General features: G+C 42.9%; 2 protein-coding genes across 10 annotated transcripts in view; one reads left to right on the forward strand and one right to left on the reverse strand.

The window, feature by feature from the left end:
- The window catches only part of chd3 (chromodomain helicase DNA binding protein 3), a 46,100-nt gene extending 29,154 nt beyond the window's left edge, over positions 1-16,946 (reverse strand). The window contains exons 1-23 of one of the 9 annotated variants that reach the window (XM_054799967.1): positions 14,158-15,295; positions 12,018-12,145; positions 11,757-11,939; positions 11,566-11,693; positions 10,274-10,518; positions 10,065-10,204; positions 9,853-9,983; positions 9,607-9,784; positions 9,273-9,539; positions 6,722-6,925; positions 5,593-5,816; positions 5,050-5,181; positions 4,868-4,964; positions 4,602-4,793; positions 3,177-3,377; positions 2,968-3,105; positions 2,540-2,661; positions 2,284-2,457; positions 2,073-2,214; positions 1,446-1,577; positions 1,251-1,368; positions 1,047-1,171; positions 736-967 (exon numbers count right to left, since the gene is read on the reverse strand). In XM_054799967.1, coding sequence (XP_054655942.1) covers positions 736-967; positions 1,047-1,171; positions 1,251-1,368; positions 1,446-1,577; positions 2,073-2,214; positions 2,284-2,457; positions 2,540-2,661; positions 2,968-3,105; positions 3,177-3,377; positions 4,602-4,793; positions 4,868-4,964; positions 5,050-5,181; positions 5,593-5,816; positions 6,722-6,925; positions 9,273-9,539; positions 9,607-9,784; positions 9,853-9,983; positions 10,065-10,204; positions 10,274-10,518; positions 11,566-11,693; positions 11,757-11,939; positions 12,018-12,145; positions 14,158-14,422 — 3,898 coding nt within the window. In that variant the 5' untranslated portion in view covers positions 14,423-15,295. Of the gene's footprint in view, positions 1-735; positions 968-1,046; positions 1,172-1,250; positions 1,369-1,445; positions 1,578-2,072; positions 2,215-2,283; positions 2,458-2,539; positions 2,662-2,967; positions 3,106-3,176; positions 3,378-4,601; positions 4,794-4,867; positions 4,965-5,049; positions 5,182-5,592; positions 5,817-6,721; positions 6,926-9,272; positions 9,540-9,606; positions 9,785-9,852; positions 9,984-10,064; positions 10,205-10,273; positions 10,519-11,565; positions 11,694-11,756; positions 11,940-12,017; positions 12,146-14,157; positions 15,299-16,577 lie in introns of those variants that run through there. The other 8 variants (XM_054799962.1, XM_054799964.1, XM_054799968.1 and 5 more) reach the window with 8 other exon arrangements.
- A 3,459-nt stretch (positions 16,947-20,405) lies between these two features.
- On the forward strand, positions 20,406-22,216 carry naa38 (N-alpha-acetyltransferase 38, NatC auxiliary subunit). Its single transcript, XM_054753779.1, has 3 exons — positions 20,406-20,546; positions 21,173-21,347; positions 21,423-22,216. Exons 1-3 carry the CDS (start codon positions 20,508-20,510, stop codon positions 21,545-21,547), a joined length of 339 nt encoding a protein of 112 aa, XP_054609754.1. The 5' UTR covers positions 20,406-20,507; the 3' UTR covers positions 21,548-22,216.
- The last annotated feature ends 126 nt before the right edge of the window (positions 22,217-22,342 follow it).

Genomic DNA, 22,342 nt, shown 5'->3' on the forward strand with positions numbered 1-22,342 from the left:
TAAAATACTATTGAGAAACTGATCATATCTATTTATTTATCTGAACTGTACAGACAGAACTCCAAACTGACACCAGCGGAGAGCAGTGGAGCATACAAGCATATTCAAGAGTCAAATTGCATGCTGAGTACAACAAATTCATACACTAATATTGAAAGTCCTCCTTGCCTCTCACGCACCTCGACAGTTCACCGTGGCCCCTCAGGGGGACCCGCCCCACTATCTAAGATGCACTGGCCTAGGGTAATTATGTCCTTAATGCTCAAATGCTCATAATAATAATCCACCAAGGATTTCTCCAAATTAGCCTCAACTGAGTAGAGCTGCACGATTCTGCAAAAAGAATCACAGTTCTCTGGGATGTTTTCTTTGATAGGCGTACATTCACATACGCGCGCACGCATGCACACGCACACACACGCACACACACACACACGCAAGCAGATGAACGATAGCGAGTGAGTTAGCTGGTGGCGTCGGCAGCAGGTAAAACAAGTGCCGTAGGGCCCTGGCAAGCAAGGCTCGCTCGGGGACCAGGAGAGTGAGATGGACGTGTCGGCCGTCACGCCAACAACAGTGCTGTGTGAGCCCTTTAGTGAAATGTCAGCGTTTGTTTGTGATCCAGCTTGTTAAGTAAAATTTTAAAAGTAATTAATTTAAAAATCCTTTTACAAATTTGATGGCATGTTAGTGTGATTTTTTTCAATATTTTGTGCAGCCCTAATGTAAAGGCACCTTCTCCTTCGTCTTTGAATAGCTCCTCCGTTCCGAACTTGAGGATGTCATCCAGTTCCTGCTTGGTCATAGAGCCGGCTTTGGATCCCAGGCCTGGCCGGACCACCAGGTGAGTCAGCATCATCTTCCTCTTCGCCACCTGGGTGATGCGCTCCTCTACGCTGGCTCGCGTCACAAAGCGGTAGATCATCACCTTGTTGGCCTGCCCGATGCGGTGAGCTCGACTGAAGGCCTGGACGGAGCAGGAGACAGATAAAGAGAATTTGTGAAAAGCCGAGAAGGATTTCCCTGCCATGACAGTGACAGGCTACCTGGATGTCATTGTGTGGGTTCCAGTCTGAGTCGAAGATGACAACAGTGTCTGCTGTTGCCAAGTTGATTCCCAAACCTCCAGCCCTTGTGGAGAGCAGGAAACAAAACTGACAAGCACCAGGAGCTGCAAACAGAAGAGATCCACCAAATACTGTTTATTTTTTATTTAGAGCAGAATGTCAGCCTCTGCAACACAAATATACCATTGAAGCGGTCAATGGCCTCCTGCCTCAGTGCTCCTGTGATGCCTCCATCGATCCTTTCATACTTATAACCTTCGTAATCCAGGAAGTCTTCGAGTAAGTCCAGCATTTTAGTCATCTGCAAAGAGGCAAGCTTCACCAAAGCTGTCTGGGAGGTGGGGAAGAGGAGTTAGCACTTATTGAATGAGGGACTACCTGTGAGAACACCAGCACCCTGTGTCCCTGCTCCTTCAGTTTCCTCAGCATCTTCTGCAACAGTGTCAGTTTGCCCGAAGCCTTCGTGAGAGCAGAACCCTCATAAGCACCGTTGGGTGTTTTCTGGGCTTCCTATAACAAAACAACAATGCTGTATTATTTTTTTGATACAGCAGCTGTACTACACTGCCACATGGTGTCACTGTTGTACAACTCAAGAGGCTCCTTGACCTGTTAAGCCCTACACCAGAGTTTCCCCAACCTTATTGAGCCAAGGCACATGTTTTACAATAGAAAAATGTCATGCCATGACTCAATCTGGTGTATGAACGGCAAGAAGTGGATACACACAGATTATTTATGTACCTTCTGCCCTCTGGTAGAAGAGCATTTAATTGTTTTCCCTGTCATAGTGTGCTGCTGGCATAGATTGATGAACAAAGGCACATTATTTGTAGTAAAAAAAATAATCATTTTTTGACCAATTAAGTGAAATTGGAAAATTTTAACCGGCACATGTGGATTGGATGTAGATATAGCCAGAGCCTCGTAGCCCCCAGTACTGGGTATTTGGGCCTCCAGAGGTGAAAACAGAAGAACATGTGAAAATAAATCAGGGTTTCTAACCATGGAGGCAACAGGGAAGAGGTAGGGGTGGTTGCAGCACTTCTTCAAATCCATCATGATATTGAGCAGGGAGACCTGGTTGCCTCCGCCTTTTGAGTTCAGAGCCTCAAAGTTCTTGGTAAGAATCAGCTTGTAGTATTTTCTGTGGTGAAATAAGAAGACACATGGATGAAGGAGAAGTTATAGAAGAACCAAATAGGGTGTGTCGTACTTCTGCATAGGGCTCAGCTCCACTCGCACAATCAACTCAGTCTTGGCGGGCATGTTCTTGAAGACATCGGCTTTCAACCTCCGCAGCATGTGAGGGCCCAGCAGATCATGGAGTTTCTTGATTTGATCTTCCTTGGAGATGTCCGCAAACTCCTCCAGGAAGCCCTCAAGGTTGCTGCACAAATTGCATGTACTGTATCAATTAAGGCATCATTTTGATGTGAAAGCTAGTGCGAGTGTGTGTGTGTGTGTCCTACTTGAAGCGGTTGGGCGTGAGGAAGTTGAGCAGGTGAAAAAGCTCCTCCAGGTTGTTCTGTAGTGGCGTTCCTGTCAGCAGCAGCTTGTGGTCAATCTTGTAGTCATTCAGGCGCCTGAAAAACTAGAGAGGACTTGTTTTTATGCAGCATATCCAACAGAGGGTGCTGACGAGTGGAGTACAACCAGTTAAAATCCATCCCGCTTATGTCGACAACCCCGTTTTGTTGACCAACTCATCATGTCCTGGTCCACTGTGTTCTTCTTATTACTAAAAAGTGCCCGCTTAAGTCAACGTCAACATGCATTGTGGGCCGTTTATGTCGATATGAGTCCGACAGTCAGGGTTTGACATAAACCTGTTCCACTGTAGTTTATTTGTCAAATGCCCCCACGCACACACTGCAGCCGATATAGTGAGTCACTGTACCTTGGACTGGTTGTTTTTAAGGCGATGAGCCTCGTCCACCACCAAACACGCCCAGTCCATGGACTTCAGCGCTGTCTGGTCGATGGTCACCAGCTCGTAGGAGGTCAGCAGCACGTGGAACTTAATAGGAGTCTCTCTCTGCATGAGTGAAGACCGAAGATCATAATATAAAAATGAAATGTATTTGACGGGAGAGCGTCATGTCTCACCCTCATCTTGAAGGACTTCTTGCCTCCCTTCACGCCCAAGTCATCGAAGGAGAACTCGTTCTCTCTGATGATGGCTCGGCTGTCCTTGTCACCTGTGTACGTCACCACATAAAAGTCGGGCGCCCACATCTCAAACTCCCGCTCCCAGTTGATGATGGTGGAGAGCGGAGCGCTGACCAGGAAGGGACCCTTTGTGTGACCCTGGGGGACGGGGGGGTACACAATAAAAAGTACAGTGGAACCTGCTTAAGTCGGTGCCACTTATGTCAACAAACTGTCTACAACGACCAACTCATCCAGTCCAAGTCCATCGTGGACATTAATATTAAAAAATTTCGATGTTAACACGCATGGTCGACCGCTTTGGTAGATAGAAAATTTGAGACCCTGAGGGGTCATTTCTATGAAAAATGGGTCCGTTTATGTCGACATGTGTTGTAGTACGCTCAACTTCCTCATTATCATTAAGCAGTGTAAAATGACAACAGCAGCATAACTACTGTCTCGTTAATCAACTTGGACACAGTGACTTCCTGTTCAATGATGGCGGCATTGACTTGGATTCTACCACGGCAACTTTCGGTTTTGATGTTGGTTATGTCGACAACCACTTATGGTCATGGAGTCATGGAGCATCGACATAGTGTCTGCACCACTTAGCATGATTTTCGGTTAACATTGAAAATTTACGCCACAATTTTGCCTCAGTTTGCGTGCATTCTCCGGTTAACGTACAAATGTGTCTTGTCGCGTTGTTAATACACTGAGTCAGTCCAACTGTGTTCCTAATGTATTTTTTAACAAAAAATGTCCTTCACTGTTAGCATTCTATTAGATAGCTTACAACCAGAAGTTACGCTGCTCTTTGACGTCATCAGCAGTTGACTCTCCAAAACGTTAACTTAAAACAAGGATTTATAGTTTTACAATGATATAAAATATTACAAAATAGTTTTACATGCATAGAACAATTCTAAATGACGAATGAAAGGGATAAATGAACATTTAAGGTTACTTTTATCTTCCCTGAAGACATGACTGTTCCCAAAGATACCGTGTGGCAGCGAGACTGACCACCACCACCTTCCTGTTTTCAGTCACATCATTAATCATGTCTTCAATAAGGGTAATAGACGGGATTATCCCTTTCATTCATCATTTATATATATTTATATGCATTTAGAACTAATTTCTGCATATAAATTTATAATTGTAAAACTATAAAAACATGTATAGTGTAAACATTTCTAGCTTTCTGGAACAGATTATTTGGATTCTCATTATTTCTTATTGCAAAATGTGATTTGGTTAACGTCCGTTTCGGTCCGAGTCGGGCCTTCTGGAATGAATTTATTACACTAACTAAGGTTCCAACATATTAAAATTTTGAGGTCGGATAATAAAAGGCTATAAAAAGATAGGTACCTCTTTAAAGAGCGAATAGAGGAAAACAATGGTCTGAATGGTCTTGCCGAGACCCATCTCATCTGCCAGTATGGTGTCGGTGCCCTGAGCCCAGGAAAAGCGAAGCCAGTTGAGTCCCTCCATCTGGTACAGGTGCAGAGTGCCGCCCGTCGATGTCACAAAATCTGGCTGCTCCTCATACTTGATTGTAGGCTGCAAGGAGAAGTTAAATGTGGAAGTGAAAAAGAACACTGAAGTCAAGTTAGACGGGAGCACAGTCAGCTCACATCAGTGACTGGTGAGGCGGGAGACTCGTCTTCATCCTCCTGACTCTTGCTCCTCATCCTCCTGGGTTTGTCCGGATCTTCCTTCATGATGGAGTCCCTTTAGACAGCAACAAAAATTAACACAGGAGCACTGCAGACTCCCGCCCGTGAGGTCAAGTTTGACACAGATCCAAAGAGCCCACCTGTGTCTCCAGTAGTTGGTCTTGTAAATGACAAAGTCAGGGATGTCCATGTCGTCTCGTTCCCAGGTACACTGGTCATAGGTCAGGTCTCTCCACTTCACCAGGTAGTGGTACATGCCCTTCTTATCCAGACTAGAGAAAACAGTAGCTAAATAAACACACACTACTACACACTAAATAAAGTAGAACCCATTTTTGTCGATGCCCATCATACTGTATGACTCCCGTTGACATAAGCAGTTGTTGTCATAACTGAAACCAAAAGTAGCCATTGCTTGCACATTTACATGTGACTTTGGCCATTGGTCATTTGTCCGCCACAAACGAAACAATTTTTTAAAGAAATGACCCCTTTGTGTCTCATTTCATGGGGACAAACGTGTTCGACCATGTATGTCAACATCGATTTAAGCAGGCACTTTTTAGCAATAAAAAGATGAACTGATAAGTTGGTCCACATAGACTGGTTCTTGACATATATTGGTTGTTGACTTAAATGGGTTCCACTGTACTGTGTAATATATACTAGTATATACACCCTACCTGTGGTTGATGATGCGATGGATCATCATCCACTCAGGCTTGATGCCGTATTTGTAGTACTTCTCTTCCAGGATGGCGTACTGCGGGTCTTTAGCCCTCCTCTTCTCGCTCTTTCCCATGCCGTTCTCGTCTTCACCGCCCGAGCCGTAATCCAAACTGGGGGGTTCGTCCATGTCCGTCTTCCTCTGGTAGTTTCTGTACATCACTGAGTGGAAGATCTCCAACTGGTGGGCGGCAGTAAAAGGCGACATTCCTTAAAAATCCTCTCATTCAATTGAAATGTCAATCATATTGGATTTTAGTTAGGAGTACATGGTAACTGACATGATGAAAACGTCATTCTGATAAATCCGATAACAGTAAAAGTAGCTCAGATAACTGATAATTCAAAAAAAAAACCCGATTGTGGTGCATGTTACTGGGCTAAAGCGAGCAAATCAAGCGCTCCTCTTCTGTGACGAGCTGGACAGATCCCCTGAGCTCACTTGTAAACACTCATGGCATCGATCGTGTGGGACTTCTTTACCTTATCAGCCCCCTGAAACGCCAGCATCGCTACAACAGTTTTGAAAGCCCACGAAGGCGCCAGCACTGCTAAAGAAGCAGCCACAAGGCTAGCCCCACAGGACACCCAGCCCTGTACCATCGTTGAAGGTACCGGCTTTTGTCGACTTGTAAACCACTTAGAAGAGACAATGCTGGAAATATGGGCATAAACTTCACTACTGATTTATGGACGTGTGCTGTTAGCCCTGTTAGCTTGCTAGGCCTGACAGCGCAGTGGCTGGATAAGTTCTTATAACTGCACAATTTTGTTTGTTTACAAAAAAAAAAACAGCCATTTCTAGTAACAGAAATGTTCTCGATTTTTGTTACTGTTATATTTGTTTGATAGTAATGATGTCATATTTGGTTAGGACAAATCTACAGGTACAGTTTGTCAAATCCACCTTTTAGTTTCTTACTTCCAGGTGTGCACAAGTTACAGTTAAATCTAAATTAAAAAAAGAATAGCTATAAATAAGTTATTGTATTGGTTATCGTATCCGTATCAGCCTTGAGAAGCAGAAAGTTATCTGTATCGTTTTAATGACAAAACCAAAAAACGATGTGTGGTGTTGGGTGATACCTGTAGTTCAGTGATCCATGTGCAGTGCCAGTAGGACTGGCCCACCAACTTGACAAAGAATTCCCGCTCAGCTCTGCCCTTCATGGGTGGAGGCGGAGGTTCATCGGGTGGCACATCGGGAGCAGGTGGCACGGGAATTGGAGGTGGGGGCTCACCCCACCTCCAGTGAAGAATCTTCTGGACCCGTCCTTTAATCGGTGGACACTGGAAGAGAAAAACAATGAGACATCAGGCTCAAAAGGGATTTTTTTTTTCACTTTTTTCACTTCATTTTTCACTTTTTTTCACTTCATTTTTCTTCACCAAATAATACATTTTCCTTCATTTGGCAGTGAATTCAATCATAAAATGACAGCCCAGGCAGGAGGTGGGTGTACAATTCAGTGCTCCAGTTATGGATGTTGGTTAATTTGTGGATTTCAAGCACAAACTCGGGGTGGGCGGATCAAACGAAATACTGATAATATCGACACCAATGGTAGTATCTGTATCGGATCGATACTCACATGATGAGATCGATATTTTTCAGTTCTCTTCTTTATTTGCACAAATATCTTTGTTATGTTGTTGTTCATCCATCCATCTTCTTCCACTTATCTGGGGTCGGGGCGTGGGGGCAGCAGCCTAAGATGAGAAGTCCAGACTTCCCTCTCGTTGGCTGCTTTGTCCAGATCCTCTGGATCCTCCCGGTGGATCCAGAGGAATTCCCAGGCCAGCTGAGAGACACATCTGGCGCCTCTCATGTGTAGGAGCAGTGGCTCAACTCCTGGATGACAGTGCTCTTCACACTATCTCGAAGGGAGAGCCCAGCCACCCTACGGAGGACAATTAATTTCGGCCTCTTGTCTTTTCGGTCACTACCCATAGCTCATAACCACAGGTGAGGGTGGAACGTAGATCAACTGGCAAATTGAGAATGTGGTTGAAAATTTGACCTTTTCCTTTCGACTCAGCTCCCTCTTCACCACAACAGCCGCCGCATCAATACACCTGTCGGTCCCGCATTCCATCCTTCCCTCAGTCGTGAACAAGACCCTGAGATACTTAAATTCCTTCACCTGGGGCAGGAGTTCATCCTCAACCTGCAGATGGCACTCCATCCTTTTCCAGGGCGAGAACCATGCACTTGGACATGAAGGTCCTGATTCTCATACCAGTGAGAGCTGTAAATCACGGCCTGATGAAGCCAGCAGGGCCATACATCTTTGAAGTCCAGCCCTCACTGGAAACGAGTCCGACTTATTGCCAGCAATGAGGAACAAGCTCCCACACCGGTCATACAGGCAGTAAACCGCCCAAATTAGGTGGTCCGGTATCCTATAGTCTTGGACTATTGAATGTTTTCTCCAAGTCCACAAAACACATGAAAACTGTTTGAGCAAACTCCTATGCCCTCTCAAGGACCCTGCCAAGAGTGTAAAGTGGGTTCACGACCAGGATGAAAACCACACTGCTCCTCCTGAATCCGAAATTCAACTATCTGGCGGACGCTCCTCTCCAGAACCCCTCAATAGACCAGGAAGCTGAGGAATAGTTGGAACTTCTTAAAAAGGGGGAGCACAGCCCCGTCTGCACCGCCCTGTATCAACCAAGACAGCCTCACAGCATCCAGCGCCTTAAGTAACTCCAGGCGGATCTCATCCCTGCCACAGAGGAGCTTTTTGACCACCTCGGTAACCTCAGCCCCTGAGACAGGAAGTCCCCAGGCACTGCTTCCTCATTGGAAGGCGTGGGAGTTGAAACTCCTGACAAGAGGCTCAGGGAGGCGTTCCCTCCCTCACCATCAGAGCCAAACCACCATCAGGTGGTGATGGGTTGACAGCTCTGTCCCTCTCTTCACACGAATGTCCAAAACGTGACAACAAGTCCAACGACACGACCACAAAGTCGATCATCGAACAGCGGCCCAGGGTGTCCTGGTGCCTAGTGCACATGTGGACACCGCTGTGCTTGAACATGGTGTTCGTTATGGACAATCTATGACAAGCACAGACGTCCAATAACAAAGCGCCCCTCGGGTTCAGTTTTGTTGTTGTTGATATTGTTACATTGTTGATATTGTTATATTTAGATTTTGTTATATTCTTAACTAACGCAGGGAATAAGTCATTGGAAACAGGAAGGTATTGGGGGCAAAAAGTACCAATATTAGTTTTCTTTTGTTGAGTTATTTTGATTTTGCTAACCGAGTCGTATGTAATAATAGCTAACAAGGGAATAATTGTATTATTTTGTTGATATTGTTATTTTATTGTTGTATTTATGTAGTATTGTGAAAATTGTTCACAAATGCGTTGATTGGAATCTGATTACAATCATGAAAAATTAAATCATCAAAAATTAAAGTTAAAAAATAGCGGTATGAGTATCAGAACTGGAGATACTGATCATGTATTGGCTTGGTATCGGATCAGTACCAAAATGTGCAGCATTGCCAACCCAAGCGCAAACCAAACAACAAGGACAGACAAAATGTATGCATGCAAACGAGGAAGCACGTCACGTGACCAGCATGCACAGCGGTGACCTAGTAGGACATGGAGACACTAACCGTGCATCGCGGACACAACCACTCTCCATTGGGGATCTCTGGCAGTGGAGGGTTTAGACAGTGGATGTGGTAGGAGGATGTGCAGGTGTCACAGCACAACAGTTCACCTCCGTCTTTACACACCCGACAGAACTCCATGTGGTCGTCCTCCTCCTCGGCACCGGCGGGGACACCAACCCCGATCTCCGAGATGGTTCTATCCTCCATGTCCTCTTCGAAGTCCTCAAAGTCCTCATCTTTTGCTTCCCACTGTATTCCTTCTTTTTCCTGTAAAAAGAAAAAAGAACGAGTAAGGTGACGGTCAGCATGAAAAGGAGGACATCGTTGGACTCACGCAGTGAGGACAGCTCCACTTGCCCTCGGGAGCCTTGTCCAGCTCGGGTTCCAGGCACACGAGGTGGTAAGCTCGTGGACACGTGTCGCACAGGATGATCTCACCACCCTGCTGACACACCTCACAGTAGTCCTGATGGTCTGTCTCATAGCCATCCGCCTCCTCCTCACCTGCGACTCCAAGGGTCACACGAGTGTTACAAAATTTCCCTAAAGACTTGATGACCAAAAGACGACACTTTGCTTACTTTTCTTCTTTTTCTTGGCCGGTCGCCCTCGCTTGTTCTTCTTCACACGTCCGGAGCTGTCCGATCGAACCGAGGAGCTATGAACGCTGGAGTCCTCCTGTTCCGACTCATCCTCATCCATGTCCTCACTCTGACAAAGATGAGAACGTCGTTACTTGGCGGGCTAACAGACCGTGCTGTCAACGCCAAGAAGCTCCACGCTGACACTCACAGAGCAGCTCTTCTTCCTCTTAGTGCATATCGGCGAAAGCTTGATACGAATGGGCGCCATCTTTTTAGCCTTGGCTGCAGCCAAAGCCTTTTTCTTGTCTGGGACTCGAGGACTTTTACTGCGCTTCTTGTATCCTGGGCCTGTGGGACGCAAGAACGAGAAGAAGGAATCGTGAGTTCGAAGTCAAAAAAGTTGTAAGAACATCTCACCTTTGCCCTCTTTAGTCTTAGCCTTCCGAATGGGTGGGGGCTGCGGCGGCAGCGGTGGCTCAGGAGAGGCAGTCGCCGCGGAGACCTGCTCGGCGACAGCGATGGCAGCGGCGGCGGCAGCTGCAGCGACAGCAGCTGCATTGCCTTTGAAAGGGTTGTTGGAGCTGAACTCCCTCCATTTGGCCCCCAGAATGGTCATCATCTTGGACATGGGGATCTTAGGGTTCTTCTTGGCGATCATGGGCCTGGGAGAAGGAGACATCACAATGAATTAAAATTGTTAGGAACCAAATAAAAGCCAGTGGAGGCTCGTCATATGAGTTAGCAACAACATAGACAGCAGTGTCTCATCTCGATGACATCATCTCAGATTGGCAGACAGACAACATGGTGCAATGTCTGCACCGTCAAGCGGAGCTGGCATTCCACAACAGTACTTCATCGATGCTGCAGCATTACCAAAAAGCGCCATGCGTTTTTACAGAGAAAACAACCAGAAACAAGGTAAAAGTCTATTTTATGGCTCCCTATTTATTTATTACCTGATTTTAGGCTAAACTCAGATTTGTTTTCTTAGGTTTTTCATTATGCTCTCATGTTAGAAGTGCAATTTCAAGGTTGATGATGTCCATGTACAGTATATAAGGTTATGACAAACAGAAAACTATTTTTCCCTAGCCATTTTCTTTAAAATACATATCGAGGCTATAGGTGGCCCATGGTCACATCCAGCCTATCAAAGCTTTTCATTTGGCCCAACAAATAATAACCAAATAATGTAAACCAGTCAGGCTAACCAGAAAAGTGCTCTATCATACAGTACTTCCTCTCCCCTACAGGGGGCAACAGCAAGGGATATGCATCACAATGAAGCAACAGTAGAAGAAGATGGCTGGATTTAAACAAATATGGTGCTATCATAGAATGACTATTAACACCAACAAAGGCTAAAAAATACAATATATATTTTTGTTTGTTTGTTTGTTTGTTTGTTTGTTTTTTACGACACCATTTGGTCCTCACAGTGTGTGGCCCTTGGACAAGTGTAATTGAGGACCTCTGGAATAAAGTGTCTTTTATCAGATTACTCGATTAATTGGACAAAATAGTTGATTGCTGCAGTCCTACATTGTATAGACCTTTTCTATGTGAAAAATATACCTAAATTACTTCTGTTGTGATCTGGCGCGAAATAGAAAATAAAATTCAATTAACTTGACCTTCTTGGGGGATACCTAATATAATGATGCAGCATCTTGTGGCATGGAAAGCTTCCAAACAAAGAGTGTCACCTCATGAACTGACTGAAGGCTTTGTAGTTGGTGAGCTCCCTGTAGTCTTCCTGGCTGAAGGTATGATCTACATCCTCCAGACCCCACTCCTTGGCCAGCTGGGCAGAGGTCTTCTGCTCTATGGGCTGCTGATGAGCACAAATTGTGGTCTTCACTCATTTATGGCAATGATCGTTTGTTATTGTTTTTACCTTCGTGGTCTCTTCCTGACTGCTGTCTCTGTCCCCATCGTCCTTTTTCTTCTTCTTGGTTTTCTTCTCCTTCCTTTCTTTATGCTTCTTCTTCTTCTTCTTCTCACCTGATCCATAGTCGCTGGCGACGCTATCGGAGTTCTCACCAAAGTCTCGGTCCGAGTCCCTCTCTACATCGCTGTCCTGAGTGGAGGAGAGCAACAAATGTTGATAAGTCATAGAACCAGCAGATCTCATATTAAGACACGCTGGTGAACTTACTATCTTTTTGCGTTTTTTAGCTTTGACGGGTTTGCCCTCTTTGTCCTTCTTCTTGGCGTCCTTCTTCTTCTTCGGTCGTCCTTTCTTTTTGCACGGGACCTCCCTGTCTGATAAGTCTGCCTCTTCGTCTAGGGGGGAAAGCAGAAAGGAAAACCATTATTCCAAACAAAAAAACAATAAACTCCTAAAAAAAAAACAACTGTACAGACTCGAGAAGGGAGACAATCTTGGTGAATAAAGCAATTGCTCCACACAAGAAGGCTCCTTGCGCTTTAATTAACAGATATAGGGCTTGCAAAGCTTGGAAAGGTTGGGGTCTTCCTGTAATCCATCTCTTTGTTGTGGTTCCCTGGGGAGCGTGGCTGCTTGTTATGTCTACACAAACACGGATATTTTCAATAATGCGCATTTCCCCTGCTCCGGTGTTTAAAAAAGTGAGTGAGCGTGGAGTTTAAAAAAAAAAAAAGCGCATTCAGCAGTTGTCATGCGTATTTTGGCCAATCAGAAGCCATAAAAAGCAGCTTCGTCGTGCATCATAAGGCCTGTGTTCATCAATATAGTGACACATTACATGTACAGTACAATGCAGTGTACAGTATGTGTTAGACCTCTGACTGATGGGAACTATGTACAATAGGTGTTATCTATTCCTCAGGTAAGCAGGCAACTCCCTTGTAACTATTCAGTCGTATCCTACAAATAGGGTGTATCAGGGCCCGGGGGCCATTCGTGGCCCGCTACATCCATCTATCCATTTTCTATGCCGCTTATCCTGGCCCGCTACACATTCTAGAAATTAAATATATTTTTTAAAAACAACAAAACACAAAAAATAGAGCAAAAAGGCACACTATAAAGAGAAAAGACTAAAATGTTGATACTGATAACTAATAATGTCATCAAGCTTTGTCTTTAACTGTATATATATCACTTTTTCAGCCTTTTTACAGAATAAAAAAATCTATAAAAATTCACTCAAGCATATTAGTGTGCAAGTATATGCAATATGTATGTGTATATAACATATGACTATTACATTCCTTCATATGCTAAGTGGATTTGGTGACCTCATGTCGTGCCCCAAAGGTGTTTTTACCGGGCTTAAGGTCAAGCTCTTCTACAGCAAACACACGCAAGGCACACGCAAGCATGCCTTTATGGACCTTGTGTGTGTTTGTGTGTGTATCTGTCCATGCTAAAGTTTTGTGTTCCACTGGTTCACGGCATGTTTGTGAGTGCTGCGTTCAAAGGAGCACCGCGTTCCCATGTGTTTCGTACAGTGGCCGTTACAGTCAAATGCTCCAAACACAGAAATGACCCAAAACCAAAAACACACACACAACATGTACGGGAAAATGCTGCAATCACATAAACACTGCACAATAGAACACTACACATACAACAGATGAATGCTGCAAATGCAAAAAACGCACACAAACTGCACAAGAGAAATGCTGCAAGTTAACGGAACAACACTGAAAGTTTGCCAGGCTACACGGGAGCCAGACAACAGGGATGAAAAGGTACATTTCTCTTCATGTCTTTGTTAAACACGTACTATTTTACAATATTACAAAGCAACCGACTGATGTAGCTAATGTTAGCGACAGAAAAAAACAATGAAGTCATCCCTCAGGTATGCTCTTACAGGCAGGTGATACTACATATATATACTTATATATATACAGATATATCGTACCAAATAACCAACTATACGCTGATATCAATATCGATATTTTTTACTTGGACATGTTTCCAAGTTCATTAAATGATAATGTGATTTTTGCGTTTAATTTGTTGATCAGGATTATAATCAGAATAAAACACAGGACGATGTTAGGCAAACAAAATATTTGTATCAATGCTCCTTAACACAACAAGGAAATGTAACAATATCAACAAAAAAAGCAATTATTCTCTTTTATTACATACCAAATAAAGTCAATAGTGCAACGCAAGTAAACAAAAGCAAAAACTCCTATTGGCTTTTGGGGTTTATAAACAAATATAAATATATACAATATATTTCAACAACACAACAAAAAACAAACTACTTGTGAGAAACACAGCAGACAACTGAAAAATATCAATCTCATAACGCTGGTATCGATAACATCGATAGTGGGATCCATCCACCCACCTCTCACTGGCTCCTCTGGAAGCCTGGCAAACTTGTTTTTGTTCGGTGAACTTTTACCGTATTTCTTGCATGCAGTTTTGGGGGATTGTGTGTTTTTGCAGCATTCTTCTTTTGCATTTGCTTCTGATCCTGCAGCGTTTATGCGATTGCAGCATTTCCCTCGTTGCATTTCTTTCATAGTGTTGGTGTTTGGAGCGTTTGGACGTTGCTGTGCGTTTTCCCCCTGCTGGCAACAGTAGGTCAACTTCTTCCACAGCAAACTCATCCGAGCACGCTCTTATGGGCCCACATGTGTTTCTCCATGCTAATGGTTTACTGGTTTACTACATTTTAAGAAGTCCAAAGATGTAACACTTTACCCTTGTTTTAAACGTCAACCCTCTTCTGGGAGATGTGATAAATGCAAGTAAATAATAATAGTGATAATAGTGATTCCAGAGTTTTCCTAGCAACATGATAGCATCCACTAAAGCACTTTAACCTGCAAACAGACCCTGTCTTTGGTAAATGTACTCTAATGTAACACAGCTCCATCCAGACGAGAGGCTCTGATAGCAAACATTGATCGAATGTCTGCCATTGTTGGCGCGCTCTCCCACGCCCACCTCCCAGCTAGCTTCCCTGGGTCTCCGCGCAGCCCGCCGACGGCGCTTCGATGGCCGGCCACCATTCGCACGCGACCTCGGTGATGAGAAGGCCACCGACGGCGGAGTACGCGGAAATCATGAGTGCGTTACGGTGCTCGCCATGCCGTGTGGCACTCATTTATCAGCCTGCCCCCATTTGAACAAATCAAACCTCCACAAATACTGTACAAACTAGTAGAGGCGGGCGGATCGATTCAAATATCGATAATGTCGATATCCCTACAGGCTCGATAATAGCCAGTTTTCTTGTATGTTATATTTTCGCAAATGTGTGTTTTTTTTGTTGTGCTGGTAAAATATATTTATATACATCAAATATATATTGATATATCGTTTACAAACTCAGCAATTAAGTTGTTGGACACAGGAGGGTTTGGGGCAAAAAAAACAAAGGGTTTGAATGAGACCAATTGTAGCTTTTACTTACCTATTTTAAACCACAGCGACCCCTCGTTTATCACGGTTGATTGGTTCCATTTTTCCACCAAGTATGATTTTTTTATTTATAAATTGAATATTTTCGTAATTAGAGCATACCAAACCTACTTAGGACTTTCTAAATATGTCCTTAACATTATTAGAGCCCTCTAGACATAAAATAACACCCCTATAGTCACCTTTACACTTATTTTATATATATATATATATATATATATATATATATATATATATATAAAATCTAATGACAGAAAATAAGCAATTTAAGACATACATAAGTCTCATGCTTGTGTGTTGCTGTAAAAGGTGTACCCGAGGGGAACCGAGTGGCGGGACAGACAAAGTGACCTCGGGGGTTCAGAGTTGAGTTTTAGTTTGGCGTGTGTTACATCTGTGTTTTTATTGGGGATTATTGTGCCTGTGGTGAGTTTATTCAAACCTGCCATAAAAGCCTGACGTTCCAACGATGACGTCTGGTGCTTGTGTGTCTCACGTTACAGACACCTAGTGATCAGGATGGAGTAGTACATATTATCAGATCTTCTTTTTATGCCTTATATTTTTATATTACTTCATTTAGCTATTTATATTCTTGAACATGTTTAATTTGTAATGTAATGTAATAAAATAAAATAACTTATTTTGTGGACATTGTGTTATATATTGTAAAATTGTTCACATATAAGTTTGTGGATTCTTTTCGTTTTTGTTTGCTTACAATCGTTGTCATGTGTTTTATCGTGATTGTAAAACACATTTTAAAAAACACAAAATCATTCATTGAAATCGGTATCTGCAATACTGCCCCTGTATTTACTTTGTATCGGACTGATATCGAATTTGCAGTATCGCCCACCCCAACTGCTAAGTGTTAAAAAGCTACTTTGTCCACCTTTCACTTTCACCACTGAAACTTCCAGAACGTCACTCTATCAGTTGCCATAGAGAGGGGTGGGTGTTGGGGGGTCTTCGAGGAAGACTTTTGTCGCTAAAATAAAAGCTTCGAAAATGTCAAATATCCGTGAAATAAATAGAGTCCCGTTATGGTCGGCCAGTAGCTTGTCCCCATTGCGTTTGAACGCATCATGAAATGTCCATGAATTTGATGCCTGGAGCTGCTGTCATTGACATGTCCCTCGTGTCCTCACGTCCCGTCTTTGGGAGGATGATGACACTTTGGACTCTGCAGACAAACTTAGCGCTTTGCAGGAAGACGCTGCACATCTGGATTGTGTTGTTGTTGTTCGTGCACGTTTGTTTTGCTCGCTACAAAACGCCACATTTTCAACCTGGGGACATGCACTCTAGGACGCATGCAGCGATGGACACCCCCACCTTGTTTTTTGGACTGTTTTACCCCCATCCGGCGTACCTGGCGCGAATGCAGTTTGCCGAGGCGCCGCCGGCGAGTTGATGTCGCTTCTCCGGTCTAAAAAGTCTCCGTCGTCGTCTTCATCGAAGCCTCCTCCCTCGCAATGAAGCGCCGTGTCCTCGTCTTCCTCACAGGCCCTGAGAGGACAGGACATGGTAGTCCTCTCATCGGGATCCGTCCTTGTGTGCAAAAAAAATCACACAAAAAAATCTTGTATTCTTGCGCGACTGTGTGCTGTTTATTTAATATTCAAATCGGCAACAGAGGGGGGGACGTATGTGTGTGTGTGTGTGTGTGTATATGGGGGGGTATTTTACACTAGGCAGAGAGAGCAACAAAGATGGCCGCCTTCTTATATTTATTTTTTAACAACCCCCCCAATAAGAAAAAATCCCCTTACATAAAAAATGGCTGACTGTATTATTTCAGAACGCCCCCCCTCCTCCTTTCTCTCTCCCTGAGCGGCGCCCCCTCCCTCCCTAAAACCCTACATTGTTACGGGGGAAAGGGGTGTGTGTGCGGCTGTATGTAACTTACATTGTTACTTGTTTGTTTTTGCTTCCAGTGCACAAAGCACCCCCCCCCCCCCCCACTGACTTGTGGTGTCACTTACAAGGCTGCATTGCAGAGCAAATCCATCAAACATGGCCTCCTTATAGCCCCCACCGTTGTATAAAAAATGATTTGTGTGTGTGTGTGTGTGTGTGTGTGTGTGTTGGGGAGGGATCAAGAGAGGCGGGTTGAGAAAAAAAAAATCTGCCGCAGCCATGCCCAGACTTACATCAGATGGTGTTGCTTAAAAATTAACCACTTGTGGTGAGGACAGGAAGAAAGCGAGACAGACGCAAAGGTCTCCATGCAGACCTGCTAAGCTAGTGCGCTAGCGGGCTGGAAACAAAATGCTCTGGCAGGAATATTGGAGAGGAGCAACCGAGGCACGCAGGTTGGCAGTGAGGCCATGGGAATCCCCTCAAGCCCGGCCTGCAGCTGCCTGATATGGCCCACTTTTGTTTTGAAGGAATTTGCCTTTCACAATCAAAGCTCACGGAGGACAGTGGAGACCCTGCGCATAGTTAGGAACATTTGATGCTCTAAGACAGGTGTCCTAACTGCAGCCCCGACGGGCAATTTGAGGCATGCGGGTCTTTTTTTTTATTGGCTGGCAGCACATTCTAAAAATTACAATTAAACAAGAAAAGTAAAAAAAAGAGCAAAATGTTGAGGAAAAAGATCTCTTTAACGCTAATAACACTAATAAATAATATAACATGCTTTGTCACCCATAACACAAAAATGGCATGCAGGCTGTAAAGAAGCGTAAACATGCAGAGTAAACTTCAATAAACTCATAGTTTAATCATTTTGAATAGTATGAGTCATTCTATGACAAGGTGTCCAAAAGGCTTGTGCAAAATTCCAAATTTGAAGTTTCAATTCAATTCCGTTAAAGACTTGGAATTTGAATTGAATTTGCTCCACCCCACCGGATGATGTTGAATTGGAATTACAGGAAGTGGAATTACATTCATTGCAATTCAGAGTGCATTCCTTATTCCTTATCGCCAAGTAACGGTAAGAATTTGTCACATTAAACAATGGTTTTGGCTTAAATATTTTCTCAACTGTCGATGAAAAACATACAATTGAAATATAATGTGTACCTGAGGTTCTTAGTAATAAGATTTCTATGACATATGTAAGAGTCATGTATGAATACAGCCGTCCCTTGTTTAGTGCGGTTAATTGGGTTCAGACCAGAATGCGAAGTGGGATTCAATATTAAGAAATGGAATATTTTCGTAGTTAGCGCATAGAAAACCTGTTAAGGACTTACTAACTTACTACATACAATTTTTACCATTATTAGAGACCTGTAGACATGAAATAACACCCCTATAGTCACCTTTACACTCTTCAAATTTATCCTCAACATGAACAGTTTTGCAATCTTCTCGGTTCATGTTCTGCTGGTTGTTGAAAAAGTTAAATAAGTTAAATAAATAAAGTCATGAAAATGGTTATTTGTCAAAATTGTAAAAAAAATTGCAGACGCAGCAGCGGCACCACACAGCGTCAAGGGCATAACTTTGGGCCTACCATTGAGGGGGTTAAAATCTTTGCCTGTTTATTTATTGAATCATTTACATTTACAGGGTAATTTGGCGTGCCTGTATTAGAAATACACTGCGATACTTTGACTGTGCCTCCTTAGTCATTTCCTTCTCTTTGGTCACCTGTTCAACAATCACATTCTTGAACCTTATATAAAAAAAAAGCTTGGTTAATGTTCAAATGGTAACAGGCCGATTAAAAATGGCAAGTGACGTCATAGCAGAATTCAAGGAAATACACTCGGGTATTTCCCAAAGCTTGTCAAGATTCACTCTACACTTCTCTCCCCTTCTCTGTCACTGTCACCTGCTGCATTCCCCCCAGCCGCCCTGCTGCAGCAGGAGTCAGGACCGGTACGTAATGTCACTCGGAGGAGCGTCTGTCATCACCATGGTTACTGCTAACTCTGCTGCATTTACAATTTAGAAATGCCTGGTTAAATGTAGCTTCTGTGTGGGCTATCACGTTATTTGATCAGTGAAATACCTTCACTACTGACAAGATATTTGATGTGGAAAACAGCGACGTTACCGATCACTCAACCGAGAAATGTAGTTAAGCTAGTAACTACCGAACACTGTAAGTCAGCAAAACTGAGATTGGTCCTTCACAGTACATCCCTGACACCGTCTGGCTTCACCTCATAGGACACTGGCAATCGAACAACTATCTTGCCAACTCCAGTCACAAATCATCACCAAAGTTAACAATACGGTATTTACCTCTTTTTGGTAAGGAATTTTTCTTTTTTTTTAAATTCGGTTTAGGTGTCGAGCAACAATGAAAAATTGTTGTCTATCCACCTTTTAGTGCTCTTTTCATTTTTGTGACGTTAAACGGTACTGTTTAAATATTAATCACTTCTAATAATACACTAATATTATAATGTATAATAATAATATGAATTACCAGTGACTAATAATTAGTAATATTTCAGTTGTTATATTTAGTTGCAAATAGGATATGTCAATATGACACACAAACACACTGTACAGATTAATCAATAAAGGATATTGCCATCCAACGATAAAAAAATAAGCTTCCTTTCTGAGCTTTGCGTGGTCAATCCTTAATAATACGTTAATTATTTTCATAAAAATGCCAATAAATGTAAGAGAGAAAATCAAAATCAGTGAGCCACTGGCTTGTCTCAATCCGCGCACTTCCACTTCGCAATAAATGCGTTCACACAGAGAAGCACAGTAAAACGCTGTGAGACGCCAATACCCGGATGTTGCACTCAACACGCCCCAAATGGTAAGTGTGCACTGCAGCGATTGGACTCTTAGCGCCCTCAGTAAAAATGGCGACGCAGCGAAAAGGGAAGGATGGTTGACAAAAGGCAAATAGAGGACAAAACGTAAGTAAGTACTTGAATATTCAATTTGAGACACAGCCAATTTAATTTGTAAACTCTAATGACCAATTCAGTTCAACTTAAATATAAAAATATTAAAATGAACTTAAAACATAAACAAAAATTTTCATTCATTTCTTACAAGAGGATGGAAATCAATTAAAATGTGTAAATAAAAGATACCTACGAGTTTAATTTTTTCTCAAATTGCTCGACAAATCAGGAGTGAATAAACCGGCAAGTAATGGTAAATATTTCATTCTGTTAGTTGCCTCCTTGTGTGGCAGTGACAGCTGATGAAACTATTTACGTAAAGTCAAACGTTTATACATAAATCTGCATCTTACTTCAATGATGTAGTTTCCGGTTGCCTTGGTCCGATAGTCAAATACGTCCGCCAGCTAACTACGGAAGAAGCGATGAAATGGCAACAACATTTGAGGAAAACGGACCATCAACTCATGTTTGTATTAATCTCCTTTGTAACATTTGTAGTTTTTAACAGTGTTGTTATAGTGTGCTATTTAGGGACGAATCATCCTTTGCTTTGTAATTATGCAAAACGTAAGGCTAGCAGACCACGTAGCCAGTGGCTAACCAGTTAGCTGTCAGGTGTTAGGTCAATATAATGAGTCCTTTTGTTTTATTTCATTTTTAAATTGAAAGGCGGTAGTTTCTCATAATGGGGGCTACTACAATAAAACGTCTTTGAAATGATTTAGAACTCTAATAGCAAGGTCTCAGTATTGCGAGCTAGCCTTCGCAGCAGGTGAAGCAAAGACAAATGTGAATAAGACAAAGACTGTGGCTGTGTCTCAAATGGAATACAGTACTGTACTTCCATCAGTACACTTAAATATGTACACTGCGTAGTTTCTTCATGAGGGCACGAATTTTGACAGTTGTAGTGCTGTCCAAAAATCCTTACTACCGTTGCGTACTGACAGATAAATGATAAATGATAAATGTGTCCACACTTACACTTAGCGTCAAGCCTTTTCAGTGCTTAAGTGTGTTCATACAGATAAATGCAGTGTGATGTCAGTGCGCTGCAAATTCTAAGGTGTTTATTACTCTTTCCATACTCAGGAACAGTGTGAAGTGGCCTCGTCGTCCCAGGCTAGACAGAAACTAGAAGGACTCCTGAACAAGAACATGAGGATCCGTATGACCGATGGAAGGACTTTAGTGGGTCTTTTTCTTTGCACTGACAGGGACTGCAACATCATCCTTGGATCGGCTCAGGAATTCCTCAAATCCACAGGTAAGTGTGGAGTTCCAGTCTATCACATTCCATCAAAATTGTCTATTGATTTATTAGTCCTTTTTTTTTTTTAAGACACTTTCTCGCAGGGTGAACCCCGAGTTCTAGGCCTGGCGATGATCCCGGGTCACCATGTGGTGTCCATCGAGGTGGAGGCTGACATACTGGAGGACACGCAAGGATTTGGACTGAACCATTGAGGGATTGAGCGCAGTAATAACATGGACATTTCCCAGCTGAAGACTCAGTCGGCAGCCAATATTTGATGTCAATTAAAGTTGTGTGCCATTAGGACAGGGGTGTCAAAGTGTGGCCTCAGGGGCCATTTACTGCTTATTTTTCTTGGCTTGCGGCGCATTGTAAAAATTAAACAGCAAAAATGGAAAAAAAGAAAAAAAAAATGTTGATATTACCAACACTAATTATTGTACAGTGGGACCCGTTTAACACCCCTCAGACTGACTGACATCGACATAAGCGGTTGTCGACTGAAAATTAAACTAGCCATTGCTTGCACATTTACTTATGACTTTGGCTAGAGATAGAAGAATGGGCGATAAAAGGATTTTTTTTTTAAACCAACAGCAGTTTGTGCATTTTTTTAAAAAAATTGTTCTGCTTTCATTTGATATTTTATTAAGTTAATACACTCAAGCGGGTAATATCCTTTGCCACCTATAATTTAAAAGTGTATTTTTTGTACTTTTCAGGAAATTAAATATCAAAATGGTGCCCGCGTGCTTTGATTTTTCAGTATGTGGCCCTCTGTTGAAAAAGTTTTAACATCCTTTAGATTTTTTTTTCAAATCCTGCTGTGATCGTGTGTTCTGTTTTATGTATCGACTAGTTTACAACCGGTCGTTTGGGCTCCCACAGCCGGTCTACGTACAAAGGAACGCACGGACAGCGTGTGTGACGTGCTGATTTTCGAGCCGTAGAATGGCGGCAGAAGTTCTTTGTAATGTCAAACAAACTATGGGGGATTATGTTTTTTT

The sequence above is a fragment of the Dunckerocampus dactyliophorus genome, chromosome 15 (assembly GCF_027744805.1).
Source record: "Dunckerocampus dactyliophorus isolate RoL2022-P2 chromosome 15, RoL_Ddac_1.1, whole genome shotgun sequence".
NCBI lineage: Eukaryota > Metazoa > Chordata > Actinopteri > Syngnathiformes > Syngnathidae > Dunckerocampus > Dunckerocampus dactyliophorus.

Bases quoted from the DNA above. Each gene is read 5' to 3' on its own strand.
- naa38 (XM_054753779.1), top strand. From the start codon at position 20,508: ATGGCAACAACATTTGAGGAAAACGGACCATCAACTCAT. The intron at 20,547-21,172 runs GTTTGTATTAAT...TTCCATACTCAG, and splicing joins AAAACGGACCATCAACTCAT to GAACAGTGTGAAGTGGCCTC. The intron at 21,348-21,422 runs GTAAGTGTGGAG...TTTTTTTTTAAG, and splicing joins GGAATTCCTCAAATCCACAG to ACACTTTCTCGCAGGGTGAA.